The following is a 13698-nucleotide window of genomic DNA, read 5'->3' on the forward strand; positions in this document are numbered from 1 at the left end:
GCTCGGAGGAGGACGAGAGGCGCCTCCCCGCCCCAGGGGCCGCGCTCCACCAGCACTCCCGCCCGCGTCGCTTTCCGTCTCCCCGCCGCCCGAGTTCAGGCCCGGCTGGGCGGGCCGGGTGGCGCTCGGGGCCGGGCTCCGCGTCCCCACTTTCCTGCCTCCCTCCCTCCTCCCGGGCGTCCCGGCGGCCGGGCCAATGAGCGCAGAGAGGAGGGAGCGGGAAGCGGCGCGCTCGGCGAGGCCCTCCCACGGCGCCCGGGCCGCAGCGCCAACGCTAAGTTTGCGCCCCTGGAGTTGGTGTCGGGTCGCGTCCCCCCGCCTCCTCGCACCTAGGTCCCCGGGAGTGAGGCGGCCGCGCGCCCCTCGGGGTGGCCACCCACGAGCACTCGGGCGGGAGGACGCCCAGTAGAGTGGCGCGGGCCGGGGCGGGGGCAGCAGCCTCTCGAAGATGCGGGATGGCAACCGAGCCGCCGTCCAGCCTCTCCTACCGCACCACGGGCTCCACCTGCCTGCACCCGCTCAGCCAGCTCCTAGGCATCCCGCTCGACCAGGTGAGTGCGGAGGGGAGGCAGGACCCCTCCTCAAGTCCGGGCGCGGAGCCTACCCGGGAAACGTTATCTCCCTCTGCCCCCGCCCCCATAGCAGATGTTACAGCTGCAAACTAGACAGGTGGGCTCTTTCTTTTCTTTTTTTTTTGAGTTATGTTTTTCTCCTGTAAGTGTGGGGGAAGTTTATGTTTTTCTCCTGTTAAGTGTCGAGGTGGGGGGAGAAAAAAAGATACCTTGTACGACAAGTTCGAATGAACTTTTTTAAAAGTTTTGGGTTGCCTTGTTTCCTATTATTAAGTTCTAAAGTCTTCTGATTGATGAATCAATTTCTTCCATCAGTGGAGTCAAGTCTTTATTATTTTTAATATAGATGATCCAATTTTAAAAATACTCCTGATTAATCTAGAGGCCTATTACAGCCTATTTAGCTTTCGAATGAGAGATCTGGTTTTAGCTTAAACAGTGAGACTTGTCAAATTAGGGTGACACTTATTTTATACCATGTGTGATGTCCATCGGCAAAGGAGGAGGGACGCTGGACACTATCGTTGTCCGAGGACCTTAGTTTATTCCTTTATCCTTGAGGTTCCAGGCTCCGGAGAAGGGCAGTTTTAGTGGGACAAGAGGGTTGCTGTCGAGGTTATTTGGACTGTCCGGTGCTGTCTGCTACCGTTAAAATTGAAAATGGAAATAAAGAACAGTAATTTCTGGTAAGAAATCTTCCTGAAAGTTGAGGCCGTCTTACTCCTTTCCATGTCCCCTTTAGGTGCTGCAGGCTTGATCTGCCATGTATTTAGTAAATGTGAGTCAGTAAATGTGGGTTGATTTAAATGGAATCGGGTTGTGGCCTGCTGGAGGGCCCACTGCACTCTTGCCTGTTTCATGGCTCAGTTTTTGCCTAGGTTTCTTCCTCACCTCTCACTAGTGATATTTATATATGTAATTTTATATTTACATAATTTTTTTGTTTGTTTGTTTCTCAAACAAGAGCATACCTGCTGCTCTTTCCACTCACATTCTTTCAGCAATGGAGAAGTGAAAGCTGGCCAGTTTCCCTACTCAGATACTATTTACTGAGCCAACCATTTACCTGGCTCCCTCTGAGGATCTGATTCAGTACCTCTCATCTCACTGTTGTCTTCTTATCAGTTAGTTGCTAAATCTAGAAAGTTAAGGACTTGGGAGAGGTATCAGATGCTAACTCCTGCTTTTATAAATTACTCTTTTGTGTGTAGTGATGATGGGAGAGATCCAGGAACCTAGGCAAAGACAGAAATAAGAGCTTAAGTCTTTAGCCCTGAAATGAATGTAACTCATAAGGGGAGTTTGTTTTGTTCTTAACCCCACTCCCCACCCCCTGAATTTATTTTAATTGCATTTTCTTTTTTAAGCTATTCTGCACAGCTAGAGAGAGGAATCCAGGGAGGGCCTTGTGTATGAAAAAAGATAGACTGTTAATGGAAACTGGTGAGTTACAGCTGGGAGGTGCTTGTATGATGTTATTGTTTTTTAACTGCATCCCCAATCTCCTGGATTTCTGTTAAAGGAACCTTGTTTTTAATGTGTAAGAGAGAGCGAAGGAGCTTTAGGGGCATTTAAGGTGGAGAGGTAGGGATTTCTGGGATGAACTGAAGGAAGAATGTGGGTAATGGGCAAGGAGGGAGCACCTGTTATCTCTTAGATCTTAGGACAGCCCATCCACTGTCCAGCAGGGTCGAATCTGAATGACTTTTGGTGGAAGAAGCACATATAGGGCAGTGTGCCAGCTAGCTTATTTTAGACTCAGGGAAAATCCCAGACCATAAATAATGTGGTTTGAGGCTAAATTGTGGATTGAGAGTTTGCAAACTCGATGTTTCTTTCAAGGGCTTTTTAAGATCTTAGATGTCAGACTGACCTGGGTGTAATTCCTGCTCTGCCAGGAGACTTCCTTTTGTGACCATGGCTGATACTCTACCCTCTCAGAGCCTCAGCATCCTCATATGTAAAAGGAGAGATGGCAATAAGACCTACGTTTTGGAGCTGAGAAATTTTATAGACATAAAATGCCCCACATTAGGGAGATCCTTGTATCAGACAGGATTCTGGCAGGAAACAGAATTCAACTCAATGGGTTGCAATGAAGAAACTTTGATGAACTACTTAGAGGAATGTGGGCAACATTAAGGGAACTGACAAAGGATGATCGGGTACCAAGACCTGGGCACTGAAGGGAAAGGTTTGGAAGTCCTGTTGCAACTGCCCAGTGAGAGCTGCACCCAACCTGTGCCTGGAGAGAACCTCAGCCCTTCTCCTACCTCACAGTCCTTTTATCTCTTGCCAGGTGCCCTACAGTGGTCAGGCACCCCAAGGGTGGCTGGCCTGGGGCACCTGGATAATGCAGTCTGCAGGGGTCCAAGGGCACAGAATGAGGAAGGGAAAGGTCTAGACAGACCTGGAGGAGAATCCAAGGGTAAGAGTTCAGTCCTTGATAAACATTTGCTCCTGTCCCATTAAAGAGCGATTTTTTTATTGGCCTGTGATATGCTAAAAATTATAAAACATATACCTCAAGTTACCCAAATAGTTCTTCCTATGCCACATAAAGACACTGATTTTTTTTCCTAATGAATGTCTTAACATTTCACACATACATTTGTAATATTTGAATTGAGCGCACTTCTGAGAATATCTTTGGCTTATAGGTGTCCATGTGTTAAGTAACAAAAACTGTAATATCCGTTGAGCATTCTACTATGAGAGTGAATAACTTTTTTATTACTTTTCACCTGATAATCCATTTACCTGTTCCGTTAACTCCTGGGGGAAGCCTGTATACAACTGTGACAATTCTGAGGAAAAAAATCTATGGTTTTAGTTTCCAGGGACTTTTACTAGTCTGATCTCCTCCTAAAGAAAGATGTTAAATATAAAATCATCTTATTTAAGTAGAAACAAATAGAGCACAGAGATTCAGATAGAGCATAGGAAATGGCTGATGACTTAGGAGCCTCCATAGGTACCTCAAAGATGAGTTTGTTGAAACTGCATTTCTAAATTAGTGAGTCTCATGGGCTATAGACTAGTGGTTACCAGAGGGCAGGAGGGAGGGGGAGGTAGATAGGGTAAAGGGGGGTCAGATATGTAGTGACAGAAATCTAACTACAGGAGGTGAACACACAGTGTAAATATATATATACCTTACTGTTAAAGTGTACAGTTGAAACTTATTGGATTTCATTAACCAATGTCACCATAAAAAAACTAAAATAAAAAAATAATAAAATAAAATAAAATAGCTTCCAAGTATATTGCCAAAAAAAAAAAAAAATAGTGAGTCTCTGTCCAGCAAATACGGAGTTCCGACAATTAGTAGGATTATTCAGATACAAAGCTTCACTTACCCAGAATAAGTTAGGTAAGAACTTCTTTTTCCCATTAAGGGGGGAATCAAGGAATGGAGGATGAATGTTTTATTTTATTTCTTGTTTAAATCATCTTCTCATGCTCCGTCCACTTTGTTTTGGTTGTGGAGTGTGACGCTGTCTGTCTTTAACCAGAGCATTCTAAGTTTGCAAGAGCAACTGAGCTACTAGAATGGATGCCATATTGACCTTATTAATTTGTGTGGTGCACGGTTGTGTCCTAGGAGCTGTGAAAGGTGAGAAAGAAACTTTCTTGGCTTTAAGGCATTTCCACTTTGGTGGTGGAGAGTTCTGGGTGCTAAGGCTATTTTTACTGACTGGTATCCACAGATTTTGTGTTTGCATAAAATATCAATTCAGTGTTAAATTTGGATTCTTTGGGATATATATTCTTTTCTCTCTCTCTCCCCTCCTTCCCTACCCCCAACCTCCATTCCTTCCTCCCTAATTTAATCAGCAGAATATAGGGCAAGGGAAAAATAGAAAGGACATAAGAATTCAGGGAATGATTTTGAGATTAAAGCATTAGAAATTAATTAAAGACTATTAATGTAAGCTCGTGATACAGTTTATAAGGTTGATTATTCCACCAGGGCCTGTGACCACAAAGTTTCTTTACCTGCCTGGAGCTTTTAGTCACCTGGTTTGTTCCCTTGTCCATTCTTGGAAAGCCCAACCTTTACTTCTTTTCTTGTCTAAGTGTTGCCCTTCCTTAAAAGCTCAGCTCACATTCCACGGTCATGATTAAATCAATTAAATGTTTATTTAATGCTATTAGTGCCAGGTACCTGGCCAGGTGGTAGAAATATAAGGACAAAACAATCAAGGTCAAAATCTTCCTCATTCTAGAAGAGCTTATATACCAGCAGAGAAGACAAGGAACCCATATAAGTGTACAAGTGCAGTGCCATGACAGACCTGTGAAGTGCCAATAGAGGTTTGTAGATGGAACCCTGGTGGAGGGAAGCCATAGGACATATAGGAGTCCTGTGGAATTTATGTTGATCTTTGACTTGGCTTACATGTGACATTTAGTAAATATTACCTTATATTGCTAGTTATCTTGCTGGTTTATATGCTGAATTTCAAACTAGTTTCAAGTCTCTTTGAGGTCCAGGTTTTATCCCTCCTTGTATTCCAAGGAAATAGTGGGTACTCAGTAAATGTAGGAACAATATATGCCACTGTTTCTGATGTACATTATCAAACTTCATTATGTAGAGCCTTGTTTTTAAAGTGGACAGTAGACTGGCCTTTGTGGGAGGAAGGGTCCTGCACCTAACTCCCCAATCCTCCCTGAATGATGCTGCCCCCTGGCTGTACCCACTCTTCCCCCTGGGGCTTTCTGGTTCACCCCAGTTTAGGATGCATATGGCAGGCCACAGGACATCAGTCTAGCAGAGAGCCACTTCTTTTCACTTCCTGCAATGTCAGGCCTCCTCTTCGGACTTAATTTCCTCTTTATTGTATGATAATGAAAATGATTCACCTCCAGGGAGGAAGATAATTTGGTTAAACCAAAAACAACAAGTATTGAGTTTCTCTGTGTTCCAGGAATTCCTGGGGCTCTGCTAAGCTGTGATGATTCAAACATGAACAAAATAGGGCCCATCATCCAAAAACTCATTGTCGGGTGGAGGACACATATATCAACCAGTGGCGTTGCTAATTGTAGTCCCTGGACCAGCAGCATCAGCATGGAAACCTGTTAGAAAAAGTACATTCTCAGCCCGGTACCCCATCTGCTACTCCGGGGACAGGCTCAGCCGCAGGTGATTTAATGAGCCCTCCAGTTGGTGCTGTTGTGCCTGAAAATTTGAGAACCACTGCTTTAGACAGATAAGTGGGATACAGATTAATGAAGCATAGTGGAAGGGGATGAGGCATGGTTATCATAGAGCATCTCAGGTGAGGGGGAGCACTTGGGTCTTGAAAGATGAAGAAGAATTTGTCAGGCAAAGTGATTAGAAAGAATAGCACGTGAAGAGGTGTGGAGTGTGAAATTGTGTGTTTTAATTCAAGAAATTGAGAGTCCACCGAATTGGATGGTGAGTGGGCTGCAGTTGTGTGGACGGTAAGACACTAGGTTGGAGAAGTAAGCAGGAATCACATCACCAGGAAGCTGAAATGCTCTGGTGAGGTATTTACACTTTATTCTGCAGGTCAGGGGTTGGCAAACATTTGCTGTCAGGGCCAGACAGTAAATATTTTCGGCTTTGAAGACCGTACAATCTTTGTCACAGCTACTCAACTCTGCCGTTATAGCATCAAAGCAGCCACAGGTAAGATGTAAATAAATGGGCGTGGCTGTGTTCTCAGTGGAACTTTATTTATGGACACTGCAATGTGAATTTCATATAATGTTCATATGTTGTGAAAATTTCTTCTTTTGAGTTTTTTTCAACTTTTTAAAAATGTAAAACACGTTTTTAATACGCCAGCCACACAATCATAGACAGCGGGCCGGATTTAACTAGAGGGCCAGAGAGTGTAGACCCTTGCTATAGACTAATTTTCTTCAAAATTTGATTCACAGACTATGATCCATTAGAATCTATTGCCATGCGTGTTGCTGGGATCTGTCCCAGACCAAGTGAATCCAGATATTAGGGTGGAGTGGTCCTCGGCTGATTTTTGTGACAACTAAAGTTTAGAGCCACTGCTACCACCAAAGAAAAGGTGGTCAAGGGTTTAGGTTGTGCTACGGTTTTCATTTTGTGAAGTGGTGCAGGAGGTCATGGCTAAAGGATGCAGGGATAAGTAGGAGCGGGGGTTTTGAGGATGAATGAAGGTTTAGAGTAGTCTTTACGGGATGGAGTGGGAGCGTGGAGAAAGAACTGATTGGAGCAGCTTAATGGGTGGCTGAGTGAAATCAACTCACTGAAAATCATAGACTCTTAGAGGCCGCTGAAAATCATAGACTGTTCGAGGCATGAATTTATATCAATATGCGCTTTTTCTTGTTCAGCAACTCCTTTTAGGAACAAAAGTAAAACAGACAGTTGGATGTTTCCAGAGAAGGTTGTTGGAAAGTTAAGAAGTAAGGGTGTTGAAAAATGCTGACAAGAAGTTGGAAGTGATGGAAGTGAAAAGGGAGATTCAGAGACTGAGGGACTTTGAGGAGCAGGTGCAGAGGAAATGAGAGACCTGGGGACTTGGATGTTGAATATTCCCAGTGAAGCTTTTCTGGGAGATGGGGAAAGTCAGGATTTGGCTATGGGAGTTGGGATGAAAGTCAGTTTGGTTTAGCAAGCCAAGGAACTGGAGGTTTGATAGACTGTTCTCCTAAACAGTGAAGCTTCCCCGTTGAATTTGAGGATGTGAGGTGACAGAGAAAAAAATTGTGTGGTACCTAAGCTCTCTAGGCCGGTGTAGTTGGTAGATTCTGACAACGCGAAGGACCAGAGAGGGTGTGACCCGCTAGGAGGCACACAGCCAGCTGCTCTGCAGGCAGCATCTCAATGTAAGGAGTCTGGGTAGAATCAGGAAGGAGGGAAGGTTTTATATAAGGATGGTGGAAGAAACATGTTCCAAAGCAGCAATGGGGAGTCGGGGAAAGCAGTGACTTTCTTCTCTCTACTTGCCCTGCCCCCTGCTGAATGATAAAATGTGAAAGAAAATGCCTAGAGGCCAACAGTTCTCCTACTAAGCTAAGAATGAAAGGAGAGAGTTGGGAAGGCTCTGATGTTTTTGAGTGCAGCAGTGGGAGGGCTTAGAGAAGGTCAGCAGTGGGAAGATGAGTCAGCATGGAGGAGTAGAAAGTCAGGAGCCGCACATGGCTGCAAGTTGAGAAGTGGACCTGGCATGCTGGCCCTGAGAGTCTGGGATGAGTGGGAGGGTTCTAGGCAGGTAGGGGTGCATCCCCTGGGGTCGCAGAGATCTGATAAGGCCACAGGCATTTTGGTCTTTCCTGGGGCCACACAACATCGAAGGGTAAGATGTGTGAGATATAAACCCCAAATTCCACAGAATTGAGAGGAAAGGGCTGGTGGAGTTGGGGACCGTCCCTTAGGCCAGCTCTGTAAGACTCGTGCACAGAGAACAAGAGGATGAGCAGTCTCCATTCTAGTAGACCCTGGATGATTCCAGCCCGTCTGGAAAGTGCTCCCTGGTGTCACGATCTGGTGGCTTGATTTGGCAGTAATTGAAGGGAGGGCAGAGAAAGTGGAAGTGTAGCCCTATACTTCCTGGCATTTCAAGCAGAAGCCTAGTGGGTCCTGTAGCTTTAGCCTTCCTGTTGTGGAGCAAGAGGTGCCCTTCACAACTTGGCCTCAGTTTACCTGTTTGGTTTATTGATACCCAAACTTCTATGTATTGAATGCTTATGCTATCAGGCACTCAGACAGCTACACTGCATACATTATCTCATCTACAGTCATGTGCCACATACTGAGGTTTTGGTGTCAACGGCCGTGGTCTTATAAGATTATAATGGAGCCCCCAAATTCCTATCTCCTAGTGACTTTGTAGCCATTGTAATGTCATAGTGTAATGTATTACTCACGTGTTGTGATTCCAGAATAAAGAAACCTACTGCGATGCCAGTCATATACAAGTACAGCACGTACAATTATATACAGTACATACTATTTGATAATGATAATAAACTACAGTGTTAACTGGTTTATGTATTTAATATACTGCACTTATTGTTACTTTAGAGTGTACTTTTCTACTTGTAAAGAAAAAGCTTGCTGTAGAACGGTATGCCTCATCCACATTGTGTTTATCATATCTCTTGAGTGCATCATTTTTCTTGTGCTTGATTCAACCTCGTGCTGTACAGTAACGTGCTGTACAGACTTGTAGCCTAAGAGCACTAGGCTATACCACATAGTCTAGGGTTGTGTAAGTGCACTCTACGATGTTCGCACAACGGAGAAATCACCTAACAATGCGTTTCTCAGAATGGGTCCTCATTGGTACATGGTGCATGACTGTATTTGCTTATTGAACACTGTATGCCAAATATTGAGCTAGAATGGGGATACAGAGATTAATGAGGATCTGTGCCTTCTGGGAGATAAACCTGTAAGCACTGATTAACTATCGTATTACCTGTAAACCTGGTATTATACATGCTCGATGCGCCTGTGGACATGTGCACATGCCATTGTCTGAGGACACAGGGCCTCAGCACCTGCGGGCCTGTCCTGGGAGGGTGCTGGGAAGACTTCCTGGGAGCTGCTGCTTTAGAAGGAGAAGGGGAAAGTGCTGGGGTGGGGCCAGGCAGGACAGGCAGAATATTCCAGGAAGAGGAAGCTGTTTGAACAAAGGTACTGAGACTGGAGAAGAGATGAACATTCTTTGTGGGTAGTGACTAAGGATGAATTTGAGTTATGTTTGTATGTTTAGTACGAAGTAGGAACTAAATTAATGTTTGTTGGATTGAAATGGAATTTAATTTACATTCTTGCGTTGAAATGAATGACTAAATTAAGATAAAATTGGGAGACAGTTCTTTTTATTAACTGGTTAGACCTGTTTATTATGGAACTTGCATTACAGATTGAATAGTTCTAATTTCTGATTTGAAAGTTAATTGTCCAATTTCTGATAGCTAAATGTTAATCTTGTGTTGTTTAAATATTAACCCATTCCCATTTTTATTATGTGGAGTTGATGTATTCATCACATGCAGTTATAAGTGCAGATATTAATATCATTTTTGGACCAATTGTCTCAGGTTTATGTGAACGACATGCAGAAATTTCCTTTAGCAGTTGAAAGTCAACACATATACAAGGTGCCATGTATCCAAGCCCTCCTGAGTACTGTGCAGCAGGGCCTCCAAATTGCACTTATGAAGAAAATTTCGTGAAAAGATTATATTTAAGGAGATACATTCTGGAAATATATTTTGTAGCAGCAACTTGTTAAAAAAATTCAGAATGTGTAATTTAATAACAGTGTTTGGTTGCATGATTTTCAGAAGCTTTCTGTTTTAAGTAAGTCAACCCTTTTAGTATACAAGATAAAGGGAAAACTTGCTTCAGTCTTAATAACAATTTCTGGTAGTTTTGCCAGAATAGCACAAGGCTGGAGAGTAATCAGTTGGGAAAGTAACTTCAAGTAGTTTATACTGATTAAACATATGCTTTATTAAAAAACTGCTATCCCTTTGGGCTTAAGAAACGTCACCATCTACCACAGATGAACTCATTTATACATTAACCCATTTGTAATGTGTGTTTTAGTTATCCAGAAACTGTGTACTTGGTGAAGCATTTACCGACTTTGTACTAGTGGAGCTCTGCTTATAACTTTTTAAAAATATCAGTGGTTAGTCTTTTATGAGTTACCACTGATCTGATTTTGCAGTAATGGTTTTGAAAGTTCACAGAACATTAAGGCAGTTTTAGTGTTGAATAAAGATATCTGGGCCCATAGAGCTGGAATTTCCCAGCCATCATACCATTACAAATATTCCATTCTCAGGTTTATTTACCATAATAACAACACAGAGCTCAGGTTCTAGTCGAGTTGAAAAAGAGCAAGGGTACATTTGAAAAGTTTTGGTTCAGGTGGTTCTAAATTCTTATTTCAAACAAGTAATTTAAAAAGGCGGTGGTTTGTTTTATTACCTCCACACCTTTCCCTTTTGTCTCATTCATCGTTCTGTATCTCCAATTCGAAACAGTCAACCAAAGTACACAGCAAAAGGTTGCTAAGGCATACAGGAAGTTGCTAAATTCAAAAGTCATTTTGTGAAATTTCTTGAAGTGGTTTAACTGTGAGTGTCACTGGGTTGAGACAGGTTTGTTCCAAAGACTTTTTTCTCCTGGTGTTATTTTTGCTCTGTCTTTGTTTTTATTTTATTTTATTTATTTAAAATTTTTATTTACCTATTTTAATTTAAAATTTAAAAAAATTAAAATTTTTGGTTTTTATTTTGTATAAATACAATTTAAAAGATTATTTTTTTCTGACAAGTAGCTTATTTACTTAGAATCAAAATCACAAGACAGAAAAGGGGACAGAAAAGGGGATATAATGAAAGGCCAGTCTCTTCCTCCACTTTCTCCCCGATGCCCATATCCCCTCCTCAGTGGAATCCAATGGCATCCTTTTAGCAATAGGCTATGCACACGTGCAAACAGAATTGTTTTGTCTTTTTTGTAACACGAGTGATAGTGTGTGGTTCTATTCCTCGCCTTTTTTTTTTTTTATTTGGTAAACTTAACAGCGTCTCTTAGGGATTGATTCATATCTGCACAGAGCTCTTGTGACATTTGACTTCCTCTCTGCCTTTCCTGGGAGCTCTCTTTCTGTGCTTCTAGGAACTGCCTTGTCATTTAGCGAAAGCCGAAAATGCTGCTGGTGGTGGGTTGGGGGACTGGAAAGGGGTCTTCCTATGATGGCACCGCCTCCTCTGTTCACATTCCCCAGGAATACAGAGGGCAGGGGGTGTCACCATGGCATATATGGGGGGTTTAGCACTGAGCTCTGGGAGGCATAGACTGGGGTTTGTTCCCAGTTTCCCCTCTGATGAAGAGAAGTACACTCTGGCTTAGGCATGAAGACATTAAAGATTACCACGTCCCCTCTGTCTCAGGGGTGAAAGAAAGTAGCTCTGCCTCTAACTAGCTTGGTCTCCAGAATTCTTGGTGTCCACATCTGGTGGAAAAGATGCTCTTTGAGACTTATTTGGCTCTAAAATTCTGTGATTCTAAGCAGCAAAGAAGGTTTGATTTTTGATTGTAAAGAAACACCTTTTGAGGGGAAAGCCCAGAAACCATGACTCCTTTCCACTTTTCATAGCTAAAAGGGTTGTGTCTGATTTTACTTTCTTGTTTTTTTTTCCAATGAAATGTGTGCATTTGCTGCTTGTTGTCTGAAGTGATTTTATCTTCGGGGCTCTGGAATCTTCTCTCTTCTTTCACCCCCCTCCTTATTGGAGTAAGATCAGAATTTGGGTGCTTTATTCTGGAAAAAAGACCACATAGAGAAGAGCTTCTATTTCTTGTCTACTAGGGTTGTTGAGGTGTTTTTACTCCTTTCTCTAAAAGATAATTGCCCATTCTTCTCCAAACAATGTGTTAACTTGCCTGCAGGCTATTTAGCAAAAGGGAAGCAAATCAACATTTATATGAAACTGTATTCAGAGAGCCATTTTATACAAATGTTGAGAGAAAGACAAAATGGTTTTTTTTTTTAATCTTTGAGGCCTGGAGGTGGAGTTTACAAAAAAGGTATAATAGTATAAGACTATTATAACATTTATTTTTGTAATCTCAGCCATATCGAGTTAACATTTACCTCAGTTTTATAGTTAGTTAGCTTTATTGAGTTTCAAAAGATAAGTTGACTTATGTGTTTTTTATCTTTCTACTGAAGTATTTAGAGTGTCTTTTTATATATCTTTATCTGATGGCCAGTTCTGTTATCTTAGTTTAGAAGAAGGGCAGAATGAAGCTGTAAACTAAAAAAAAAATCATCTCATCAAGATTTAAGGTGGGGCTCTATTTCATCAAAGTAACGCATAATGAATTACAACTGTGCGTCTTAGCTAATTGAAATTGCAGAGAGAATTTGAAGGCAGGTAGAGGATTGTAAAATGATTTAGAAATTAGCCACTTATGAGTGTCTGTGAGGGCTGGAAAGCTATCTCTTGTGTACTTAGCAACCGTCAAACATTTATTAGAGTAATATGTGTCTAGATTTGATTCTCTGTTGCCAGTTTCTAGAAAAATTGGAGAAGTTAAAAAAGAACAAGAAAAATGGTTATAAGAGCAGCTACACTGTAGATTGCTAAACAAAAGTAAATGCACTTGAATAAAAGAGTTGACTAAAGATGTAGCCAGCAATGAGTACCGTAAAATGCTGGTTAGGTAACCATAAATGAGGTAGCAGCCGATACATCTCATTTCCTGAAGAAGGCCTTGAACTCGAGGGTCCTGGAAAGTTCCTTTGTTGTGTTATTTTGTAATTAGCCCTCCTTAGTGCAAGTGAAAATACCAAGGGTCTCCCCAGCATTTTCAGAAACAACTTACACATCTTTTAAAGACTGCCTTTTGTTTCATAATAGATAGGTCACATTCTTTGATAATTAAGAAAAAAAAACCCTTTTATTTTGGAATAATTTAAGATTTACAGAAAAGTTGTAATGATAGTATTAAGAGTAGTTATACATGCCTCACCCAGTTTCCCCCGATGTCAACATCTTACCATGGTGTATTTGTCAACACTAAAACTAAAAATCAACACCGATATTTAGCTATTAAATAAATTGCAGACTTTTTGTATTTCACCAATTTTCCTATTAATGTTCTCTTTCTATTTTAGGGTCCCGTACCTTACAATTCACCCATCTAAAGTGTACAATTTAGTGTTTTTTTAGTATATCTACAAGGTTGTCACACACTAACTCCAGAATATTTTTGTCCCCCCTGAAAGAAACCTTGGACTATTAGTAGTTCCCACTTCTCCTCAAATCCCACCTGCCTCCTTCTCCCCCTGCCCCCAGACCTGGCAACAACTAATCTATTTTCTCTTTGGTAATTTTCAGTCGGGTGCTCATGCCGTTGTGCTTTATCTGTGGGAATATTTAGAGACCTGGATTTAAAGCACAAGGCTTTAGAGAGAGTTTGCCTTTCCTCCTGCTGGGGCACTTGTACTCTCAACCAGGCTTGCTGAAATTGCATTTTCTGCTTTGTATTTTTTCCCCCTGTGTTTTGGCCATACAGGGCATGTGAACGCAGGCCTCCAAACTCTCATTCTCAGGGGAGTCTTTGTACATTTTGTCT

The 13698-nt window shown here is 42.0% G+C and overlaps 1 protein-coding gene across 4 annotated transcripts in view; it reads left to right on the forward strand.

Moving 5' to 3' along the window:
• Window positions 1-241: 241 nt before the first annotated feature.
• Window positions 242-13698, forward strand: part of MBOAT1 (membrane bound glycerophospholipid O-acyltransferase 1) — a 99935-nt gene continuing 86478 nt past the window's right edge. Inside the window, exon 1 of one of the 4 annotated variants that reach the window (XM_039866462.1) lies at window positions 242-551. In XM_039866462.1, the coding sequence (XP_039722396.1) occupies window positions 456-551 (96 nt within the window). In that variant the 5' untranslated portion in view covers window positions 242-455. Of the gene's footprint in view, window positions 552-630; window positions 670-13698 lie in introns of those variants that run through there. The other 3 variants (XM_039866464.1, XM_039866467.1, XM_039866463.1) reach the window with 3 other exon arrangements.

This window comes from Pteropus medius, unplaced genomic scaffold, assembly GCF_902729225.1.
Source record: "Pteropus medius unplaced genomic scaffold, Ma_sr-lr_union100, whole genome shotgun sequence".
Classification (NCBI taxonomy): domain Eukaryota; kingdom Metazoa; phylum Chordata; class Mammalia; order Chiroptera; family Pteropodidae; genus Pteropus; species Pteropus medius.